General features: G+C 42.4%; 5 protein-coding genes across 5 annotated transcripts; 2 read left to right on the forward strand and 3 right to left on the reverse strand.

The window, feature by feature from the left end:
• Nucleotides 1-844: 844 nt before the first annotated feature.
• Nucleotides 845-3,121, forward strand: LOC6547748. Its single transcript, XM_001976221.3, has 8 exons — nt 845-1,477; nt 1,553-1,706; nt 1,766-1,969; nt 2,027-2,175; nt 2,228-2,358; nt 2,409-2,559; nt 2,625-2,738; nt 2,797-3,121. Exons 1-8 carry the CDS (start codon nt 1,244-1,246, stop codon nt 2,953-2,955), a joined length of 1,296 nt encoding a protein of 431 aa, XP_001976257.1. The 5' UTR covers nt 845-1,243; the 3' UTR covers nt 2,956-3,121.
• Nucleotides 3,021-6,762, reverse strand: LOC6547747 (protein yellow). Its single transcript, XM_001976220.3, has 3 exons — nt 6,695-6,762; nt 5,157-5,437; nt 3,021-4,333 (listed from the first exon to the last, which is right to left on the reverse strand). Exons 2-3 carry the CDS (start codon nt 5,419-5,421, stop codon nt 3,237-3,239), a joined length of 1,362 nt encoding a protein of 453 aa, XP_001976256.1. The 5' UTR covers nt 5,422-5,437; nt 6,695-6,762; the 3' UTR covers nt 3,021-3,236.
• A 611-nt stretch (nt 6,763-7,373) lies between these two features.
• Nucleotides 7,374-17,752, reverse strand: LOC6547617 (BUB3-interacting and GLEBS motif-containing protein ZNF207). The gene is made up of 7 exons (XM_001976218.3): nt 17,553-17,752; nt 17,070-17,377; nt 16,753-17,014; nt 16,009-16,426; nt 14,568-14,954; nt 11,928-12,060; nt 7,374-11,793 (listed from the first exon to the last, which is right to left on the reverse strand). The coding sequence occupies exons 1-7, from the start codon at nt 17,591-17,593 to the stop codon at nt 11,657-11,659; spliced, it is 1,686 nt and encodes a 561-aa protein (XP_001976254.3). The 5' UTR covers nt 17,594-17,752; the 3' UTR covers nt 7,374-11,656.
• A 228-nt stretch (nt 17,753-17,980) lies between these two features.
• LOC6547616 (U6 snRNA-associated Sm-like protein LSm7) lies at nt 17,981-18,767 on the forward strand. The gene is made up of 2 exons (XM_001976217.3): nt 17,981-18,090; nt 18,150-18,767. Exons 1-2 carry the CDS (start codon nt 18,076-18,078, stop codon nt 18,465-18,467), a joined length of 333 nt encoding a protein of 110 aa, XP_001976253.1. The 5' UTR covers nt 17,981-18,075; the 3' UTR covers nt 18,468-18,767.
• Nucleotides 18,768-18,820: 53 nt separating this feature from the next.
• Nucleotides 18,821-22,379, reverse strand: LOC6547615. Its single transcript, XM_001976216.3, has 4 exons — nt 22,028-22,379; nt 19,933-20,665; nt 19,348-19,870; nt 18,821-19,289 (listed from the first exon to the last, which is right to left on the reverse strand). The coding sequence occupies exons 1-4, from the start codon at nt 22,221-22,223 to the stop codon at nt 19,011-19,013; spliced, it is 1,731 nt and encodes a 576-aa protein (XP_001976252.1). The 5' UTR covers nt 22,224-22,379; the 3' UTR covers nt 18,821-19,010.
• Between the last annotated feature and the right edge of the window lie 338 nt (nt 22,380-22,717).

Consider the following 22,717-nt stretch of genomic DNA (forward strand, 5'->3'; position numbering starts at 1 on the left):
GTATCTCTAGCTGTATCTGTATCTGTATCTGTATCTGCGCCCGATCAGTAAAGAAGCACTCTTTTTTCTTTATTTTTTGGCGTGCTCGTCAGCACGTCCATGTCCACGTTGTGTTGGTGTTTCATCTCATGAAATGTTTCAATTTGTCTATTTTTAGTAGCAAGTTTCTTTTTGTTTATTAGTTCTTCTTTTTTTTTTTTGTTGTTGTTGTTTCTGTTGTTGTTTTACTTTCCCAGCATGTACATAACATTGTACATAGGGGCTTGGATAAATAGCAGTGGGTCGTTTTGGGGCGATGTTTCTGCTGCTCTGATTTAACGTCACAACTGAGGAATGTCTTCTCCTCGATCTGGCTGGATCCACCAAGCATTGTTTGTTTTTGCCCAAAAGCTTCGGCTATATATCCCGATCTGTTTATATAGCTTCATATATATTTGTACATGGCTCGCTAATGGCTAGGTGTTTGCATAGATTTAGATTTAGCTGTCTATAAGGTCAAGCTATGCCCGTGCGAGGTGCTTTGATGGTAGGCTAAGGTATCGCGAATGCGTCTTTATATAAGGGTTTCAGATGGACTTCGATTTGGTTATTTGTCATACTTTTGTACTTTCTAAAATTTAAACTGTCATAACAATAACTATAACATCTTTAAATATAATTGAAATAAATCTGTATAGGAAAATAAACTTGAAAAGCAGCAGAATATTAAGTAGCTGGCATAGACACATACATTTCACATTCACCATTTTTTTTTAAATTTATTAAATATTATTTAAGTGGTAATTAGAAACGGACTTACTGAAGAGCATTAGAAAACCTTACAATCGAACCCCATAAGGTTCGCCAGCCATTGGACGAGGAGCAAACAGACATAAAACCATAAATTCGTTACCCAGTGATTTTAGCTGCAACTACGAGTTCGATAGATATGGCGCAGCTATCTGCACTAGGCGTAGACAATTATAAACAACATGTTTTGGTAATGTTACGCTTTACCCGTGGAGCCACGGAGTTTTGCAAACGATGAATACAGCACATGTCCCACATGTATAGTCACCATCGATGGCTGGGCTGATGGGGCTTTATCGCCACCACGGCACGTAAATCAATATTAGGCTTATCTTGACCAACTGTGAGAATTGAAGCATGCTGCGAAGCCAAAGATATTGGCCCTCAGCCATGACAGAAACTCGTATGCCCATATCCATCGAGCAGCTCACTTGAGTTTCACTTTCCGCTCGCCATGGGTTACTGGTCGGACACTCGGAGCTGGCTTTTCCGTGATCCAGCCAAGCTCATCCGCTACCTGGTCCTCTTCACCTGCTGCATTGTGGTCATTGTCCAGCTGTACGAGTGCTTCGCCAAGCTCTACAATCCGCCCATCTCCACTCATTCCTACTACAACCTGAACGATACCATCGAAATGCCCGCGGTCACCATATGTCGGGAGCCGCCCTACAAGGAGGACGTGCTAACGGTTAGTGGATAGGGAAAATCCTTAATTTATATCAAATAATATATATTTCATATATCATATACGTATATTTTAAAGCGCCTTTCCGGCGGTGCTTGCCCCCATCCGAAATATGCAACCTGCTGGATGAAATATCCGTTTGGGGAAATATCCCTGGATGAGTTCTTTGAAAATAGCACACATGACTCGGCCGATACTTTTGTGTTTTACGGACTAAACGAGGACACAAACAGTAAGTCCAATTAGTTCAGAGTACTTCAAATGCATACTGCCATGTATTGTTGCATTTAGATGTAATCATGAACAGCAGTCTGCACTTTTACATGGGTCGCTGCTACACCCTTAGACCCAAGGAGTCCGCCAAGAGAGTGTCAAAGGCTGTAGGCTATTCCATAATGCTGGACCATTCTATGATGACCACTTCCACCAGCGATGTGGACACAGGTGGTGTCGGCTGGCACGTCTTTATACACGATAAGAAAGAGAACTTTACAGGTGAGATTGCCCTAAAGAATCATAGTATAATAAACTTTAATACTTTTTACTACCAAGAAATCAATATGAAGGGTTCTGGTCGAGTGGAGTATGTTTTCGTCAGTGTCAACGAGGAAATCGAGATCAAACTTCAAACCCAATACTTCTCCAATGTCCAGACCAGAGAGGAGGCCTGTTCCGATGATGAGGATTACAGTGACCTAAAGGTAGGCGCACAAACAAAATGTGTCCATAATTAAGTACTAGCAACCATTTCAGTGTGGGGAGCAATGCATCTGGCAGGATTTAGCCGATAATATACAGTGTTCGGGACCTTGGATGCACGAAATTGCAAGTGAGCCCTGCAATGACTCACTTTCCATGAGGAAACTGATATCGGACTATAAAGAGTAAGGCAGAAGTTAGTGTTCTATTTTATGTTTGCCATTTTCTCTATCAGTGTTTATGAAAATGAGGATGACTTTGACTGCAACTGTATTCAGCCCTGCCGGTCGAGAATATACACAACCTTCATTCAGAACCGCAAGGCCTTCAATCAACCAGAGCCCCGCACCCAAATCTACATATACTATACAACCAAACTGATATCGGTATGGTTATAACATGATGGATGCATCGATCTTTCACTTTCACTTGCACCTTTTAACATTTCCAGATGATTGAGGAGCGCCCCAGCTATGACACCACACAATTCATAGCCGATGTGGGTGGATCCCTTGGATTTCTACTTGGCTTGTCTGTCCTGGGCTTGATTGGAATACTGGAACATGTGAGACAATGTGCCCACTAAAAGTGGCAGCGTAATTAGGTATTTGGTTTACTTCCAGATGACCCTCTTTTTCTGTGGCGGATTCATTAAGAAGATGCAGCAGAAGGAGAAGGCCAAGTTAGCGGCCAACTCCGAGGATGGTCAGTCCCAAGCCAGCGATGAGACCATCGATATAGCCATTGCCTATAAAAAGAAGGAAACGCAACCCAAATATTGAGTCAATGACCAAGCTGGCTTGGAATTGCAATAATCGGGAAGTACATATAAAGAAAGCTATTCAAATACACTTCTTACATTTAATCAACTTCACGTACAACGTTTAAGTTTTTTAAGCCTACATCTTAACGGATTACAATTGCACTCAAATAAAAATATTTCTTACGCTTAAGAAATCAGAGAAAATGCTAGAAGCAACAAATTATTCCGAGTTCTCTGATCTTTGAAAACATAAAATACTTCCTTTAACAGTGCAAAATACTTATGTACCGCTCTGGGGATCTAGATGCTAAAGCCCATCAGCAAACACAAGCCAACCACCATCAGGGAGCTCAGGCTCACCAGGGTGGGAGCCGAATTGGCCCTCACCTTGATATTAGTATTGAGGATATCCCCCAGCTTGTTGATAACATCTGGCAGCGGGGAAGTTCTAATTTCACAGGCTGTGTTCTCAATGGCCTCCTTAACACTGGCAGTGAGAATACGGAAATTAATGGAGCCGGGGTACAGTTCATCGTAGATGAAGACGGGTAGCTGATTGGACAGGACCCACAGACGTTTCTGATCGTCTACCTTGATGTCACTGGGGAACACCAAGGTCTCATTGCTCATGTAGACGCGGCTCTGGGAACTGTGGCTAAAGTCTGTGGCAGTGCGCCAGCAGGCGACTTCGTTCAGATTGGGCAGGGCGTAGAAGAGGACACCGGTATCGGGGTCCAAGAACTCGGCTCCAGCCTGAGTGTTCGGTCCTCTGGAGCCCAGCACCTTGAATTCTCGATAAATCATCGGCGATGTGGCCAGGGTCTTGTTGCGCAGTACCGCTGTATCCACCGAGAACTCCGTAGTGGAGCAGAGTGGGTGGAAATATAACGTGGAGTAGCCCGATTCCAGGGGCTTCGATAGGGCCTGTCCATATAGACCGTCATCCCATTGAAACTCAATGCCATTGATGCTGAAGTTACCCGCCATAGGATCGGGGTGGAAGAAGTGATGCTGCACACGCCACGATTCCTGATCCTGCCAGGAGTAAACCACCAAGCCGGGACTGCCCAAATCGGCTGCGTAGGCAAAGGTGTTCTCACAGTCCGAGTCCTCCACAGCCAGATTGGCCAATAGCGATCCCTGCTTCAACTGGCCGGCTGGCAAAACGTGTCGTCTCAACAAATCATCATTATGCAGATCGTAGACCAGCAGCTGGGCTGCTCCATAGATCTTGGTGTCCTCCAGGACTCCGGAGATCCTAGAGTCCAGTACCCACAGGCGTCCACATCGATCTGCTCGCACGCGGAACGGAGACACCAATTCCGGTTCGGCCTCCTGAAGATTGTGGGCCTGCCAGCTGGGGAACGGCTTCAAGGCAGGACCCTTGCTGGATGTATCTGTATAAAATAGATCAAAATAGAACGAATAATTAAATGCAATATAACTACTTTTGCCCAGGATATATTTATCTATGTATATATTATGTTGATATACATATAATATATATTATATTTGAAGGTTTATTGAGCTCACTTGCCAGCAGTCATTTCATTGCCTTTTATTTAAATTTGGCCATTTGCATTGCCAATTGGATTGCTCACAAAATGTTGCTGTATTTGTTGACTGTTGGTGAGTAATTCGCACTGATGCTTTTCCAAGCTGCTTAACTTGCTAATAAGCTCTGATTGAGTTGTGTCTATATGTATCAGCTGCCCACTGGCCTTGTTCGAGGCAGTAAAAGGTAAAGTAACTTTATTTTTGCTACTATTTAAGAGGAATATAAAAGCAAAGTTTCAGATATTCTGATATTAAGGGCGATATTTTAAGAACTTGATCCCATATGTGCACTTGCTATGGCCAAATGTGAGTGATTATTGCACAAGTGCCCGCGCTCACGGAACACCAAATGAAGATGATGACACATATATCCAGTATGCACCGATTTGTGGCATGCTGTTGTTGTCAGACAGCTAATAACGCCGGCGAGCGGTTTTACTATGCTAATTGCCACAAGTGCGAAAGGAAACGGAATTGTTTGGACGGTCAAGTTGATCAGAAGCGCCATCAGACGCGAACAAAACAATTGCCGAGCTGTGAGATCCGAGATTCGAGATTTGAGATCTCAGATCAGTTCTTGGCACACATAGTGCAATTGCATGGGGCAATTATATTCAAATTCACGTACTGTGGCAGCTGCAACAATGCAACTCAAGCGCTTACCATTAAGATCAAGGTAGGCCAACGAGGCCGGCACTCCGTCCCTCCATCTGGGCAGGGTGACAAAGAGTCGGTGGCCGGCGACCTCCAGGCCAAAGGGTATCACATTGGCCGGCTTGAACTCGCCCCGCTCGATGGCCGACCATCTCTGGTCCGCACTGGCGTACTTGAAGTCCATCTCCCGCCACTCGTAGGCCACGCGAAGATTGTCGTTCGCCAGGGCAGAAACCGCCCACAGCAGCAGCAGGCCTAATCTGAATCGCAGCATGGCTCCAATTAAGTCACTGCAAATACCAAAATTAATTAATAAGAGCTGCTCCACTCTTTAAGCTTCCCTTAAGCCGCAACGGCCTTGTCCAAGCCATAAACGCAATCAGATACTCAGAAAAAACCAACTTATGATACATTTAACAGGGTAGGATTAGGACTGAAACTTTGATTCATAGTGCGAGCAACGTTTCATTCACGTTTTTTCCTCTAATTGTCCATCAGATTTAATTGTCTCATAAAGTTCATAAATTCTAAAATTATGTCATTTGGACCAGCCTCTTGGCCTTCTTGGCCTTCTTATGCTCCGTGACTCACACTTTGTGTCTCATTGGCTCAGTTCGGTATTTGAAAGTTGCCTTTGGTCGGCCAAAAGTTTGACTCAGTTGCCAAACCACAAAGTATAATTTCTGGTTAAAAGCGAGTCTTGGGGTATATTATCTAACGAACAAGATCAGAACGTGGTCAAGGAAGTTGGCCGATGTTTTCTTCACTCTTTTTAAGTATGTTTTTTTTGCTTTTTTATTTTGCTCAAGTAGACCAAACAATGAGAAAGATCTACTCAAGTGCTGTTCAAGCCGAGCCTTTCTCCATAACCAACTGTTTACAAGTTGTCTGCCACCTCGCTCGATCTTCATTTGTAAAGTATCTTCCATTTTTTCTACCTCGTTGTCCGAAACACTCGACCTCATCATCATCTTCAAGTTGAGCCTCGCGGTTCCACCATTAGCATATCAAAGTGCGCACTCGGACTGGCCGCCAATCTCTTCGTTTGTTCCTCTAATAAATTGTATTTTTGTTGTTGAACGATTTGTGAACGCTTTTATCAAGTTATTTACGTATGTAAGTCAGATGTTAAAATATATTTTCCGTTTTTAATGGTGGGCGTGTCGAAGCCAGCCGTATGTAATTACAAATGTTGTATCATTATTAATGGATTTTAATGGACTGACGACGGGAATTTCCATCTACCCTTTTTTTATTGCCATTAGTTAACGCGTTTTTTGTTTGCCTTGTTGCTGATACATATGTATTATATCTTTTTATAAAAATTTTGGTTGGCTTAAAGGCATAAAAGCGGCGAGTATCGAAAACACACTTTTTGGCCAGCTTCAGTTATGCAAGCCGTGTCACCTGGCTGACTCTAAGTTTGTGTCTTGAATCTTTCGTTCGGCCCTGGTTTCGGCTTTGTGACCACCGAGCTTACATGTTTACATGATTTGCTGGACAAATCTTTACCAAATGTCAACAGTTCGGGTCGGCACTTAACACACCTTTCTATGATCACCAAAACAGCAGCACACAACCGCCAGCGTCGAGACTCGAAACGAAACTAAAAGTCAAGTGAGCCGCCAGTCAAGTCAACTTATCGGAGACCGGTCTGCGCTCCAGACTCTCTTGGAATTCGACTGAACTTGAATTAGTCAGCCGTTCAGACGGCTTAGCACATTGGATGTGAATTAAAGTAGTTTTTGGCACGCTCCGTGGCCATCCCACAAATATTATTAATATAACTCCCACGCCATGGATGTACTAATCCACCCATTAAAATATCCAGCTGCGGCCACGCGATTGACAAGCCCCTGAAACAACTCCCACATTATTTGTGGCCATCACAGTAGGCCTACTGTGTATTCACGATTGACCCATAAATATGGAAAGATATTAGACAAGCCCATGTCCGAGTCATACTTCTTCTATATTTAAATAAATATTTCAAATTAAATTGTACTTAATTTGTTGGCTTTTGGGAGTTGACGTAGAAGATAGAATGAGTGCCGCCTCAGCTCACATGGGGATATCCCAATGATTCATCAGTTTTGTGGGAATTCCATACAAGATGTGAATATCTTAATGCGTAATGTTTTTAATAATAATAGCTTACAGTCGCAGACTTATTATGAATAGTTCATTTTAATCTGAAAATAATCTATTAATAAAACGCATAATATTCACTTTTAATTGTTTTATTAAAATGTCAATAAATTAATTTCAAAAGAATAGAGAACAATCGAAACATTAAACTAGAAATAGTACTTTTATGCAATATATGTTTTCCTAATAGTATTGTTTGCTTTTTATATAGTTTAAAAGAATTTAAACAATTGCTTATATAACTTGCTGTTTTATACTATCTTTCTTTGTGGCTTGGTAAAAACATTTTACGTACAAGAATGCTATATTATTTTTTTTTATTCCTTGCTTTTGCATCTTTTCATTTATATGACAACATTAAAAATGATTTAACATAGGCAAATTTGTTGGTTTTTGATTTTATGCATTTGCTCTAAATATAATATAGGCATTAGCTAAGTATTTGTGTGATTATTTGTGGAACGAACAAAAATGGATAAGGAAAATTTGATTAGTTAATTCCGTAAGCTTTAGTTAAAAGTAAATGCAACAAAAATGTTTAAAGCTTATGAGAAATATAAACACGGTTAACATTTACATTTAATCAAAGATTAATTAATACAAAAAAAAAACTTTGGTCGAAAGCTTCAAAGATCTTTGGCAAAAGAAATTCTATCGTTTATTAGTTTTAAATTTATTCGATCCTGAAATACTTTCCCAAACAAAGTAATTGCAACTATCAAAGCATTATTGATTAATTTCATATTGATAAATGAGTAAATCAACACTGAACAAAATGTGTAACCAAACGTTATAGTAAATCTCTTTCAGATCCATCTTTGCACGGATGGATGCATTGAGGAGTGGTGTGGACGATGTGGTCGATGTGGTTGGTGATTCTGCCGCCGGATTGTGTGGATCGATTGCGGTTCGTCTGATTCAGAAGTTATAGTAGGGGTGTTATGCGTGTGAATATAACGATTGAGTGATTGATTGCAAGACAAGGACCGAAAAGTCCAACAGTTAGTACCATAACTGTGATGTGCCCTCGCCTCAGAGTTACAATATACAGGACGACCAGGCCGTATATCTCCTGACCAAGCTACGGCACATCGCCTGCGTCCGATTCGAACTTGTACTTTGTGGTCGGAAGGCATACTCTTCTGGGCATGCAAAACATAATCCAAAGATAGACATATACCACTTATTTATATTAATATGGATAGATAGAAGGGGGCAGCACGGACGCAGGGGACTCTTCGCTCAGCAAAATTAATGTGACACGCTTTCGACTGGACGCAGCAGACATTTACGCTCATGGATCGGTTTTGTGTGGGGTTTTAGTATTACAGTGACTGCCATTTGTCCAGCTACTCGCGTGTCGCCCAGCGCGAAGACAGACAGATTCGGTGGTCTAAATATGCAATTTTAAGTCATAGTTTTCATAGTTAGTTCTCCTTGCAAAACACCTTAAGCCCATTAAATGTTAACTTGTAAATTAAAACTTGTAGCCTTTTAGCTGTACTCTTTTGAAATGAACGCGTGCATTGCATGGATAGAATTTTACAGAAAAAATAATATGAGAAAATCTTGATTCATTTAAAGACCACCACCGAAAACAATACTATAAGTTCACTACTGACGGGAAATGCAAGCCAAAACTAAACGTAAACGATAGCAAAATCAATTGAATTTGACTCATTTTAATACTCTGGACTAACAAACATAACACAGCCTCAAATTGGCAATCGAAAAGGTCTAATTAAAACCAACACTTAAAGACTTTAAATTCTTACATTAATTTTTTTTTTTTGCCTTTTATTGCCACAATAGTTGTACACATATTCAAAAATGATCTAATTAAAAATAAACAATAATAAATGGTTTTGAAAATATACAATTTGTAATATAAAATTTAGCTCACTAAAGAGTTTGATGTTAAACAAGAATCAGTTAAATGATATGCATTCCCGACGAAAGTAAAAGTAAAGCAAGAGTGGTAAGTAAAGCAACTCTACAAAATGAAATGCGTCGATCAAATATTTACAAGTCTTCGCCATACAATTACCAGAGAAAGAGAATATGTATTCTACTAGTACGATTATAACGACTGTGTACAGAGATGCGAGCTTAGTCGAGGAGTGTGTGAATCGTATACGAGTAGAGTAATGCCACCAAATCTGGGATAGTCTGTCTTGCATTGAGGTACTTTCGTCTGAAGCACGCCGTTCTAACACCGCAGGATCATCGAACCAGGCCAACGAAATTGATATGACCGGCGATATCCCGATGGCGGTGCGGCTAATTTGCCAGACCCGAAAGTCCAACATCAATTTTGCGCTAAACTGGCCGGAGTGAGGGGAATACTCCGATTCAACCGCTGCTTTTTGGCCAGTTTTTCACTTGTCATTGCTTATGGTTAAGTCACGCGGTATAGTTTTACATTAATACATGTATTTATACATACAGAGATATATAGTATAATGGTTGGGTTACAAGTGTTACATGTGTGTACTAGAGGTGTGTACTCAAACCTAGGTGAGTGTTAGATTGTGTCGCGTGTGGTGCTCTCCAGGGTACTGGGTGCTAACTAACGTAGGCTACACTGGGTTCGGAGTATTCGAAGATCTCGGGGGATGGAGAACAATGTGACTCATGCTGCTTTCCATGAACATTACAAAATAAGAAGGATACGACTAGGACTTTTAACTGTCAAACGACTACTTATGCTAGCTAAAATTGTATGGGTTTACCATCGGATTAACAAAAGCCTGAGCGTCTCTATAAAGGATGAAGTTCTCGAGTATTACGTTTAGTTAGTTCGAAAACTAGTTGAAGTCGTGAAAAGGAAGCTACATATATAACTAAGGACTTTGGAAGATCGCTACGGTAACAACAAAACAAAAAAGCATCAAGATCGATCCCGAAACAATGTATCGAGTGTGGTTACTAACACGTGAGCAATTCCTATCTAGATTCCCCACCAAGGGCCAACTCTATAAGCTATATAGGCAGTTTACTGGGGATGGGTATATTGTTTTATTGTAGTTGTTGTTGATTAGTACCAACCATACCATAACCAAATGACTTAGGATAGATAGTATTTGTTTATGCACATATAACTATTAAATAGGAAAATCAAATTGAATGTAGATACCTGCTCTGATCTGTTGTCTCACGATGACACACACCAAATATATTTTACATACCAAAAAAACACAAAACGATACAAACAAATTTTGAATATGTTTATAGGTATTTAGGTATATAGTTGAATATACTAGGTAAGGAAAGATAGGACTTACTTTTTGTCAGCCGCAACTAAACGATTGAACGAAGGTCTAGACAACATGGGCCTGAACAGAAGTTTCATGAATTTTAAAACATTATAACAGTTTGCAGAGCTTTTCACGTGGACATAAAGAATCGAAAGTATAATTACGCACGAATAACACAAAAACAACACAAAAATGCTGCTTATGGCAATTGTCAACATACCCAGGGCTTTGCGTTCATGTTTTTTGGTTTTGGTTTTGCTTTTGGTTTTGTGTGAGTTCGAAGGCTTTTTCTTTTCGGATTTCATTTGTTTTGGAGGAGATATAATTAAACAACTTGATAGTGTGTGGGTGTGGATGTGTTTAAAGTATATGCTCACTAAATGAAACTAAAAAAAAAGAAAAAGAATGTTAAAAAACAACAAATTGTGTAGGTTAAGTGTCAACGATTAATTTGTTGATTATACAGATATAGATACAGATATAAGATAGAGATCTACAGCACAACAAAATAGCTTCAGATGGATGGTGTTAGTGTGTGTGTTTTAGCGTTGTGGTACATTGTGTTATACAAAGAGTACGAATAATATATCTAAAAGATGTATTTATGCACGCACATCGAGAAGGTCAGATTGGGAAAACTAAGCAATTTGGTTTGAAACGAAAGCTAGAATGGAGTGCTTTAGATGAACGAAATATATATATATATATATATGACATCGATTGGTTTACTGGGCATAGCCGCTGATTAGTGGGTAGCGTGTGGCCAAGAAGTGTGTATGTGTGTGTTTAGGGTACCGTGTCTCAAAAACTGTTATACATTGAAAAAAACTGACTTTGGTTGGGTTTTAAAGAACAACTTGCTTGCTGAGTGCGCGCTGTTTGCTGTTTGCAATCATAAGCATGATCCGTGCCTCACTCATGGAAAAGCAGTGGCAGCGGCAGGCTCAACAGTGGTGCCTGAGCCTGCAGAGCGGCCGTGGTCCGGGAGAAGGACCGGGCTGGCTGTACGTGCTGAGGATGCGGATGCGGCTGCGGCTGCGGTTGCAGGTGCGTTGGCGGCTGGGCTGCTGGCGCCTGCAACAGACCCGGCGCTGCGGGCAGACATCATCTAAAGCGCGGCTGCATCATTTGCAGCATATTGGGATGTCCCTGCAGCATCACACCCATTCCAGGCATCGCCATCGCTCCTGCTGGTAAGGCACCCGGCATTCCCGGTAGTCCTATCTGCATCGGCAGTAGACCTTAACCGCAATCGAAATCGAAATATCAATTATTGTACTTTATATTCAGATGTGGTTTATAAACGGTGCAGAATTTATTGGCATAGTTACCAACCGCTGCACCGTTTACAACCAGCAATCGTTGATCCACTTACCTGCAGGCATGCCGTGTAGTCCTGGGCCACCGGCTCTAAGCATATTCCCGCCGATGAGAGCTCCATGGGGTCCGATGGCCATGGCCGGTCTTAGCATCGGTTGCATAAGCTGCATGTGGCCAGGGAGCGGCATCTGGAGGTGTAGGACCGGATGAGGAGAGAAAGATATAGAAGAGCATGGAAAAGAGGTTTCGGATTAATACTCTTGAAGGCACTTCAGCAAGGTCTATATTGAAGCCATTGTACACAAAATTAGCTAAGTTGTTATTAATTATATTGTTTCGTTTTTTTTTTTTTTTTTTTTTTTTTTTTTTTTGTCATTTAAAATATTAATAAGTTGTTTTTGCGTACTTATTCAATAAATGGATAAGAGGTGTGTGTGAATGTGTGTTTGGTTTTTTGTTGGTGGAAAACATTTTTGCATCGCATTACAAATGTATGATAGAGCAGAGACAAGAAATATAGAGTAGAATATTGAGTAGAGCAGAGCAGAGAGAAGAGGCGAGACTTCTTCTCTTCTCACCATGGTAAAAACAATATATTTTGATTGTAATTAATAGTTTGTTGATTTATAAATGAAAAGTACTTACAATTCGGAAACTGAACTGACGACGACGATGGTATGGAACAAGGTGTGAGGGGATTGCATTGCAAACCATATTTGGTTTTGTATCTTAATATTTGTGTTGCACTTCAAGTACAGCAACATAAACAATTATTCGTATTCGCACTTAAGAAAAAGAAATAGTAATTTGATTTACTAACCGGAGGCATGGGTTCAAGTCGAGTTCAAGTTCCAATATCTTTCAGGTAAAGTTAGTTTCAAACATGGCTAAGAGTAAGAATGGGATGAGGATGAGAGTGGGGTTAGGAGGAAGTCTACGGCAAACTCATCGGTTGTAAATGAAATTTAAGGAGTCGCGGACCAAAAGTCCTCTACCTTGGTTAAGCATTTGTACTGCGCATAGAACCAGATGAATGGAGTGTTAGTGTGAATGGAAATGGATGTGGATGGTAGGAGTTAGGTATGCTTTTGAATGTAGAAAGGAGCTGGAGACAGAGATGCGTGATCGAAAAAACACAAAACACTGATATGGTAGTACAATTTACAGGTCATATAACATTTAGATAGTATGCTTATGATGTAGTTTTCAGGTTTTGTTTTTTGGGTGAAGTATCAAGGTAATATAAATAGAGATAGAGACATATCAATGCGGAGTGTTGTCTTACTTAATTCAAGTGTATGTCTTGTGGATATGAATTAATCAATCAACCAGTCAATCAATCATCAATCAATTAAACCAACCAACGCAGCAACCATTACGACAAATTCAAAGTAATTGTTTCGTTTTTTTTTTTTTTTTTTTTTTTTTTTTTTTTTTTTTGTAAAAGAAATTATTGAAATGTACTTACATGGCTTGCAAAATAGTTTAATCATAACTCGCGACTGTTCTTTCACTCATTATAATATTTGTAAATGTTCATTGTTTTCTGTTTTACTTGCAAGGCAGTACGTACTAGAAACTCTTTTTGGGGACGGGGGATTATATCTTGATTTGATCTTGTGGATTATATACGCATGGGTGTGAGATTGAGATAGATAGAGGAGAGTAGGTACTTGCTTAGACTACATAATTACTTGCATAAGTACGACTAAGTAAGATTATAATGGAGTTGTTGGCTTTTACTTATCTTGTTGCATTGCGCACTTTGTATATCACATATCATTTTGCGGGGTGTGAGTTTTATTGGAGGGAGGTGATTAGGTTCGTTTTGGGGGGGAAGAGATAAACTTGCTGTTGTACAAAAACCATACATACTGTAACTCTTTTGGGACCCTGCGCAACACTTTTGCAACACTTTATCGTTTATCAACACTGAACTTCTGCTCTGTACTGCAATTGTAACGGTAACTTTAACACATATTCCAGTTCAAAAGCATAATAGGGTTAAGATTTATACACATGGCGTAGGACTTAGTTGAGACAGTTGAGCTTCCTTTCTTCCTTTCTAAGCTGGGCAACAGTAATGTGATCGAAAAGAAAAGGGAACTTTAAGCGGTAGTGTTGGTAAGCGATTGTAGTTAGCCAAGTGATTTTTTTACACTGATGGAAATGTAATTTAGGCCTAAATAGTGCAAATTTTAACTCCTAGATATTTAAATTTAGTTCAAAACTGAAACCTTGTGAAAATTTCAAAAACACCTTTTTTACAAAAACACAAATTTGTTAAATGTTTTTTTTAACATTTGAAATCTCTTCAAGCTTAATATTTCGATGGTTTCCACATAAATTTGAGATTAGTTTTATGAGTGTGCGGTTATGGTTTTATTAACCATAGATTATCTCACTTGAAGGTTATTTTAAATTTAGGACTCCCAACTAATCACGAAAAACATTAGCTAGTAGGTGATCAGCATGATGATGAGGGCGAAGCTCTAAGCTATATTGGGTTAACCCACTCTAAAATGCTGTCGTTGGCTTTATGTTACCACCCTAGGACACAAGATCGGTATTTGTATTGTGGTCTTTTACAGATTGAGATTCTCAGCACACGGAATTTCGATATTGTTAAGTCAAGTTCATTCTTTTGTTGGTTTGTTCGCGTTGCATACGCAGCACCGCTTGATTTGAGACTTACCATGCCGACGGCTGCGGCCGCCGCAGCCGCTGCAGCAGCACCGGGATTCCCAGGCTGTCGGGCAGCCTGAAAGCGCTGGAGCATCACAGCCCGATTCAGTTCCTCCAGTTGCTTGACCTGCTGCTGCGCTGCCTGCTGTTGCTGCACCGCCGCCTGTTGCTGTTGCTGCTGCTGCACCGCTGCCTGCTGTTGCACCGCGGCTTGCTGCTGCTGCTGTGCCGCCTGTTGCTGCTGTACCGCCTGCTGCTGTGCTGCCACAGCGTGTGCCACTTGGGCGGCTTGCACCTGAGCTTGGACCACGGCCTGGGCTTGAGCTTGGGCCTGTACCTGGGCAGCATGTGCGTGTGCGTGTGCCTGCGCCTGTGCCACGGCTACTAGAGCGGCGTTCTGCAAGAAAATTTTGGGAATCGATTGAATTTATCTCACGTGCCACTGGGAGGGAGTAGTTTCGGGGTCAACCCAAAAAAAAATGTATCCTGACTGAGTTAGTTCTTTTTGTACATATCGTGGTAACAAATAATTTTCTTAGGCCTTTCAAAAAATTTGCTGAATGGGGCTGAACCCAAAAAATAAAGAAAAAATTCAGCTTCTAAGCTGCTGAACTAACAAAATTGGACGGACATTAGTGGATAGAGGAATTAAATAAAGAAATCGCCTAATTTTAGATTCTTTAATTTAAAAGTGTATGGATCTAACATTTACTAAGCAAACTCGCTCTAAATCTGCCCGTAAGATAAAATTAAATCAGCCCACCCGCTATAAGAAACTTCACTACTTATCAGTGGGTTTGTGAATTGCTTTTCAGCTGCTTGCGATGTACTTTTAAAATACAGTACAAGGAAAGCTGGCACATGTGTTGGCATATCAGATTTATGGAGACTACGGTTAGGGCCAAAACAACGTGAAACCTTGCTTTTCCCTTCTATCGAGTTCTCTATGCTTTGTGGTAAGATGCTTTATATCAAATTAATTAAATTGAAAACCGCCGTTTCGTTTGTTTTGTTGCCATTAATTTCTTTTTTAATTAAAAATTGTACAGACATATATCATACTATATGCTAAAAAAAGTATTCTTTTCTTTTAATTTTGTTTCGTACTGTGTAATTCTGGTAATCTGTTTGCTCTCGTATGCTGTGGTCATGTAAACGTAACTTACGCTGCCGCGTTTGGCGAACTGCGCAAAATGTAATTGTATTGTATAAAAGTGTCCAGTTTGGAAAAATGGAATTCTCTTAGAATGCAAAATGCAGTCGATATTGGGTCAGGTTTCGTATGTGCAATTACATCATTTATTTTTCGTTTTGGAGGAAATTGTCTTTTTTACACGTCCTCGTTTCAGTCCGTTGTGTTTGTTATTTCCTGTTAATCAGTGGAAGTCGATTCCGTCGCGGTCTGTTCATTTATATTGACTATGGTTTCTATAACTATGATAAGAACTCACTTCCTGGGCCTTCGACATGGCTGTGGAGACGATAATGGAGTTAGCCATGCCACTGCTGCTATTGCTGCCCGTGGGCGAGATCCCGGCCAGCGACGGCGGCGGCGGAGTGGCGGGCATCGATGTGGAGGAGCCACCATTGTTGCTGGGACTCTTCCGACTTTGTGGATTCGCCAGGGAAGCCAAAGCGGCCGCCAATCGTGCTTGTATTTTCGGTTGGCGAGCGCGCAATTCTTCCAGACTTAGATCGTCCTGCGGATGCATAATCTTGGTGGTTACAGCAGCACCGGAAGTTCCGCTTGCCGCCGGTGGAGCCGGGGGTCGCTGCTGGTGTTGCTGAGCATCGGGCGGACCACTTGGTGGCGCGCTGGATGTGCCACCAGCATGATTGGTGGTTGGCGGAGCACTTATGGTAGCATTACTTTAGCAAAAAGGAAAAATAAAAGGGATACGTTAGTTTAAAACAAATTCTGCGATTTTAGCCTAATAATAAGTCGTTTGACTTGTTTCAGGACTGTGTTTAGTAGGGAGAAACCATTTAAGATATGCCATTATTTAGGGTTTACTCCTGTAAAAAAATGCTACTAGATAAAAGCAACAAATAAGCACTTAAAATTTCCCCCACAAAATTGAATCTATATACAAATTCAAAAGAAAGAATATTAGCAGGGCTCTAAATTTAAATTGTGTCTAGAAAAATTAAAATCTGGCAGGATTCTAATAAGGTCTTCCCCCATCGATGCTAACCTGTACGCTGGAAATGTTGGCTTTTGTTGAGCCATGGCGGCAGCGTGGTGATGATGGGCCGCCGCCGCAGCAGCTGCCGCCGATGTGGTGGCCATGGCGGCTGGAAACAGAGGACGCGGAGGCATCATGTGCGGCATCATGGGCACTGGATACGGAGGCAGCGGCGGCAAGTGCTGCATCATGCCCATGCCATACTGCCCCAGCATGTGCGGTGGCATCATGTTCGGAGGCATCATCATAGGCGGCGGTACGCTCATGGCATCTGTAATTAATGTTGTATAGCGATTTTGTCTACATACGTATCGCTAGCCACTTACATTCCACTTTCTTTTTGGCCACCGGTTCATCGTCGTCCGAGTCAGACTTTCCGCCATTCTTTTGGCGTTCGTGATCCCTGAGATCCTCGGCGGGAATGCCATCCATGCCGAAGATTTCGATTTCAATATTTGAGCGATTGGGCAGCGAGTTGGGGACCTTGTCCACCGTCTCCTTGTGCACCTGCATGCAGTGTATTGAGAGTCCGGGTCCGGTGTACAACTTCTTGTGGCAGATGTGGCACTTGAAGTGCTTGGCCTTCTGGTGTTGCACAAGAATCTTTTCGTCATCGAACTCACGGTTGCAGTACCTAGTTTTAGCGTTAAGAGTTAAGGAAAATTCCCGAGGATGCGGCGTTGTAGCCAATATGTGTGTATGTATCTCCCCCCCAACCCAATACCATTATATAAATGTGAGTGTATGTGCAGATACAGCGGGCGGCACATGCAGTGAAAAAATATTGGTTTGTTTTGCGAAAAGGATACCAGCACCAGGGTTTGGAGGCCTTCTTCTTCTTGCGTCCCATGATCCTAAGGCGGCTTTAAAACACTTAAATTTACAAAAACGCTCCGGTAATCGGAAAAAAAAGCAATTCGATGTACCAAAAATTGCTCTGTCGTGGAAAACAAAATGGAGAGCCAGTCAGAGTGACCAGATGGTGTGAGGACATCGATATATGCACTATATCGATATATTTATGCAAAATAATTATTATAGAAACAAAAAGAAAGCGCTTCAATAGTAAAACGTAACAAAATGGCAGTAAAAATAAAGAAACTATGTTCTCAAACAAATACATTTAGAGAGATTCATAAGTTTATATTGGTCTTTATTGCCATTTTATCAAAAGAATATTAAAAATAAAATCAAATAATCAAATACATTTTTTTTGCCAGCGCCCTCTGTTGGTTAGTAGCGCATTATTTTGGCATATTTCTGGGGAAGTGCGCTTCGGTCACTCTTCACCAGCCGGCATTTACCACAAATAAAATAAAATAAGACAGAATAATGGCAGATAAAAAGGTAAATGGAATGAAATAACTACATTTCGGCACTTAATCATCATAATCGTGACCTGGCAGGTGGGCGGCAACAATGACGGCAAGGAGAAGCGTCGCAAAGAGTCCATTCTGGACCTCTCCAAGTACCTCGAGAAACAGATCCGCGTGAAATTCGCGGGCGGCCGCGAGGCATCCGGAATCCTGAAAGGCTACGATGCGCTGCTAAATCTGGTGCTGGACAACACGGTGGAGTATCTGCGCGATTCGGATGAGCCCTACAAACTGACCGAGGAACAGACCCGCAGCCTGGGACTGGTCGTCTGTCGCGGCACAGCCCTGGTCCTCATTTGTCCACAAGACGGAGTGGAGAGCATCGCCAATCCGTTTATAACGCAATAGTCGAGGCACTTGCGGCTGGGATGCGGTCCAGGATATAGACTAAGTACAAAGCTCTTGGAAATCGGTTTAAATATATTAAGCGGAGACATATAAATAAGTTCTTAATATCTAATCAGGCCGCAAGAACCACGATTTTAAGCCCGCGAAAGTGTTTAAGCTTCTCCATAATATTCTGATTGTTCCGATTTTAAGTGTATGCACTTTATCCTTGTCAGGTATGTTACGAAATTATCGACGGCTTTGCTTATAATGGGATTTTGAAAGCTGAATTGTCTAAATATACTTAATCCAATTGATAAATATTAGTTTTTCTAAAGAATGAAAGCCTAAAATTGCATTAATCTTACCGATTTGTACAAATCTTTAGATAATTTGTTCTTAAATAATAATTAACTACACAATATTGAATTGTGCACGAGTATTCCATATTTTTCCAAACTCATCCAACTTGGAAACTAGCCTGTATGTAAATGTTGTGCTCTGAATATTATGGATATGTCAAGCGCCTTGCGCAGAGCTCTTTAGTGTCAGCGGGCTATCACCTTAGTCCAGGCCGAACTCGTTGCGTATCCAGGGATACTGGGCAGGACAATCCATGCAAGTGTAGAAGAAGCGATCCTCCTGCAGCACCCGGCTTCGCACCTTGCACACATTCGGCGAGTTGCAGACCTGCTCGTGGGGATCCAAATCCTTGGGCTGGCAGTGCCAGGACTCAAATTGGTGCAGTTGATTGGTGGGCGTAGGATGACGCATCCACTGAATAGCCTGCTGATTAGTCACAAAGAACACGTCCGGCAGCTTTTGCAGATCGTCGAGGAATTTCTAAATGGTCAAAGAGGAATAAAGATCTAGTATGATGGCAGTCAAATAAAATAGTCACCAGAAATGCATTCAGATAGTCGACTTTCTTGAACCAAGTGGAGTGGAAGTACAGGCCAAACGGTGCCCTATTGCTGAGGTAGTGCCTCTTGAAGTTGTGCGTCAGCATTCTGTAGACATCCTCGCCGCTCAAGTGCGGCGGACAGCTGTCCACCATGCCGCACATATATTCACCCGCTTCCAGTTGGTTCATCACCAGCTCCCAAATGCCCGGATAACTCCTAGACGGGCAATTCTGATTCACGCCCGTGCAGCTGTGCGGCATCTTGTAGTCCAAGGTGTAGGGCCAGAGCGGTGGATTCGAATGCGGTGCCACCATGGATGAATCGTACACGAAGCCAAACTCCTTCATCATCAGGAACTGCCGATTCCAGCCGACGCGCAGAAAGGGTACTCTCATCCCACGGATCTCCTCCATTCGAACCGCTGCAAACTTATTGATGATATTCGCCTGGCCAACCATCTCATCAAACCAGTCCTCAATCGTGGCATTCTTGGACCACCACATCTCTGGGCCGCGATGCCTACGGTCGAACAGTTAAGGTGAAATTATAATTCCAAGTTATCTACAGGCTGATCAACTTACGTTACAGAGTGCACTGCGATCTCGTGACCATCGTTCCAAAGCTTCTGCACATACTGATAGTTGGTGAAGGGGTGCGAAACATAGAATGTGCCCTTTATGGGACACCCGTTGGGGTTTCTCCTGTTCTGTGTGAACAACACCTTGGAGAACAGCTCCCAATTGTCGTGATTGATGGCATCGTCGAAGGTCAGCAGGATCATCTGGGGAACGCTGTGTGCTGTAAGGCTGCCAGGTATCTGGGTGCCATCCTTCGAGCAGAAACACTGAGGCAACTGACACTTTCGCGGATCACAGGCCCCAGCCGCATTCGGATCGTGCTCCACGTCACACCAACCTTCGTCGGAGCCGTCGGGACAGTCCACCGATCCATCGCAAAAGTACTCCTGAGGCAGGCAGGTGCCATCGGCGCAACCCAACTGGTACTCATCAGCACAGTCGGCCATCTCCAGCAGTGGCTTTGGAGCCGGCGTCTCTGCGCTGACATCGCAATTGTCCACATTCGCCTTGAAGTCACAGATCTGGCGCACCACATCGAAGAGCAGGCCCTCGGAGCACTTGAACTCGAACACCTCGCCATCGAGGCAGAGAAAATACTTGGCGCACTCGCTGTTCGTCCAGATCTTGTGGACCGGCCTGTTGGGGTTCCGATAGAAACGTGCATCTTGCATGCAACTGGCTGCGCCGGAGGTCGAGCGACGATGTCGAGTCTGGTTACTGATTATTCCATCATTGTCTGCAAAGCAGGCACACAAAAACTGGGTGTGAGATAGCCGTGTGTAATTAACAAGGAGACTAATTAATGCATTGACCCAAAAAGCGAAACCCCTCACGTCAACCCAAAATTAGCCAGTTGCAGCAATATTTCTTTTTTTGGCTGGATACCAATCACGCACTGGAATGGGCGTTACATAGTTGCCAATAGCAGTCAACTATTATAGAGCAACACGACAAAAACCACGTCGCTCCTCCGATTGAATCGAAAAGTTTTACCAACTTCAAGGAAGTACGTGTTTACCACTTGCTCACTTAGAAGTGCTCAAAATCCGCGGAGTTGGATTTCGATGACCTTTTTGATTTGCCCGAGGCCTCAATTAACATTATATTAACCACAATTTGATCTGAGTTGATCTGCCCCCGTGATATTAACGTGATGGAAACAATACTAACACTGTAACTAGTCACGAAGTACAGCTGGCTGGCACTCAAAATTAAATTACCTTGCCATTTAAATTTAAAAAATTGTTTTTTTCAAATTTATATGCACTAGTCAGGTGTATAGTATATATTTGAAAATATTCCTAGAATGGCGAGTAAACTCTATGATATGCATAGCACAATGCAAACACAATAACTTTTTCAAATTCACTAGTACAACGCATTTATAACGATAACCCTCCGAAGTCACTTGTGTAATGGGTCTTTCTGGAACCTACGCCAGCTCCACCCACTTGGATATGCGTCCCAGCCATGTGCCACATTGCGGCGGATTGGTTGAAATGCGTTTGCATCATGGATTGGCAGCAATGGCCCGTAGCCGTGCCGCACCAGATCGTAACTCAGGCGGTTGGGCAAGCGACGCGTGTTGGCCAAATGCAAGATGCGATCTCTAGATTCGAGATTGGAGGAATGTGCATATGTATGTGTAGATATATGGCAGATAGTCCGACTGACTGGCAGTCCGTGTGTGTATCTCAATCTCAATCCCAATCTTCATCTCCATCTCAGTCTGCAGCTCTAGCTGAATGTCTAGCTGGGGCAGCTGGGCAGTTGCAGCATTTAGAAAGTAAATTTATCATCTCCGCTGGCCAGAGAGGCCAAGGCAGCGGGTCAGGAAAATTTCAGCAACTGTCATGGGGTTCAATGCACACGCTCTTTTTTCGGTGGGTTCGGGAGGGGCGCCAGGTGCGGACATGGGGACAACACGACTCGGCCCCACTCGGCTCCCCGTTTTGTGTTATATAACTCCTTCGATTCGATCGACAACTTTCACACCCAATGTGCGCGCATGCGCATGCCAAAAACTAAATAGATTCGAAATAAAGGCAAGACACGCAGCCGAATCCAATCGAAAACCGAACAAAAGGGGAGAAATTACCAATGACCAGGGCGTCCAGCGAAGACGACATAATCATAATCGCCACCACCATCAAGATGGACAAACTGGGTAAGCGGTGGGCGTGGGGGCTTCGCGCTGATGGTGGCTTCCAGCGTCGCTGGGCGGAAGCGACGACCTTGACTGTGAAACCCGTTTGGCAATTTACATTATGTCCGTTTTCCCCCGGGCAGAGCATTTTTCAGCCTGCTTTCCACTTTGCCACTGGTGTGTCCAATATTTCTGCCTGCTGCTTCGAGCGCGTTTATCATACGCGCGTTCGGAAAATCGGGGGAAAATCGCGAGTGGAAATGGTACCGCACCGAGCCAAAGTCGAATTGTGACTAAAGTCGTGCGAGATGCGGACAAGGCATTATATATTTGGGCATTTCTCTTACTTGCGGTTAGCGGAGAGAAAGCTCTTCGCAGCGGGTGTCTTGTTTATGTTTGAGAGGCGAAGTGGCGCGCCTCTAAATCATCAGTTTGCTTAGTTGTTCATCGTGCTTGGTGGTTAATTAGCTTGCTTGGCTATTATACAATTGATTTCATTCACTATAGATGTATGTTAATGTTCCCAGAACGCCATCGATCGAGAAAACTACATATTTATTAAACCCCTAGGCGTTTTAAGCTGATTTTAATAATGACTAATAAAAAACAAAAGCACTTGCATTTCCATATCCATTTCTCAAA

This window comes from Drosophila erecta, unplaced genomic scaffold (assembly GCF_003286155.1).
Source record: "Drosophila erecta strain 14021-0224.00,06,07 unplaced genomic scaffold, DereRS2 tig00000092-arrow-pilon, whole genome shotgun sequence".
Taxonomy (NCBI): domain Eukaryota; kingdom Metazoa; phylum Arthropoda; class Insecta; order Diptera; family Drosophilidae; genus Drosophila; species Drosophila erecta.

Excerpts from the sequence above, each read along its gene's own strand:
- LOC6547748 (XM_001976221.3), top strand. The coding sequence starts at position 1,244 with ATGGGTTACTGGTCGGACACTCGGAGCTGGCTTTTCCGTGATCCAGCC. Across the intron at positions 1,707-1,765 it reads ACTAAACGAGGACACAAACA|ATGTAATCATGAACAGCAGT; the intron begins GTAAGTCCAATT and ends TGTTGCATTTAG. Across the intron at positions 2,739-2,796 it reads TGATTGGAATACTGGAACAT|ATGACCCTCTTTTTCTGTGG; the intron begins GTGAGACAATGT and ends GTTTACTTCCAG.
- LOC6547747 (XM_001976220.3), bottom strand. The coding sequence starts at position 5,421 with ATGCTGCGATTCAGATTAGGCCTGCTGCTGCTGTGGGCGGTTTCTGCC. Across the intron at positions 4,334-5,156 it reads GGCCTACCTTGATCTTAATG|ATACATCCAGCAAGGGTCCT; the intron begins GTAAGCGCTTGA and ends TATTTTATACAG.
- LOC6547617 (XM_001976218.3), bottom strand. The coding sequence starts at position 17,593 with ATGGGACGCAAGAAGAAGAAGGCCTCCAAACCCTGGTGCTG. Across the intron at positions 17,378-17,552 it reads GCCTCCAAACCCTGGTGCTG|GTACTGCAACCGTGAGTTCG; the intron begins GTATCCTTTTCG and ends CGCTAAAACTAG. Across the intron at positions 17,015-17,069 it reads GGCCAAAAAGAAAGTGGAAT|ATGCCATGAGCGTACCGCCG; the intron begins GTAAGTGGCTAG and ends CATTAATTACAG.
- LOC6547615 (XM_001976216.3), bottom strand. The coding sequence starts at position 22,223 with ATGCTCTGCCCGGGGGAAAACGGACATAATGTAAATTGCCAAACGGGT. Across the intron at positions 20,666-22,027 it reads GCTGGACGCCCTGGTCATTG|ACAATGATGGAATAATCAGT; the intron begins GTAATTTCTCCC and ends CCTGCTTTGCAG. Across the intron at positions 19,871-19,932 it reads ATCGCAGTGCACTCTGTAAC|GCATCGCGGCCCAGAGATGT; the intron begins GTAAGTTGATCA and ends GTTCGACCGTAG.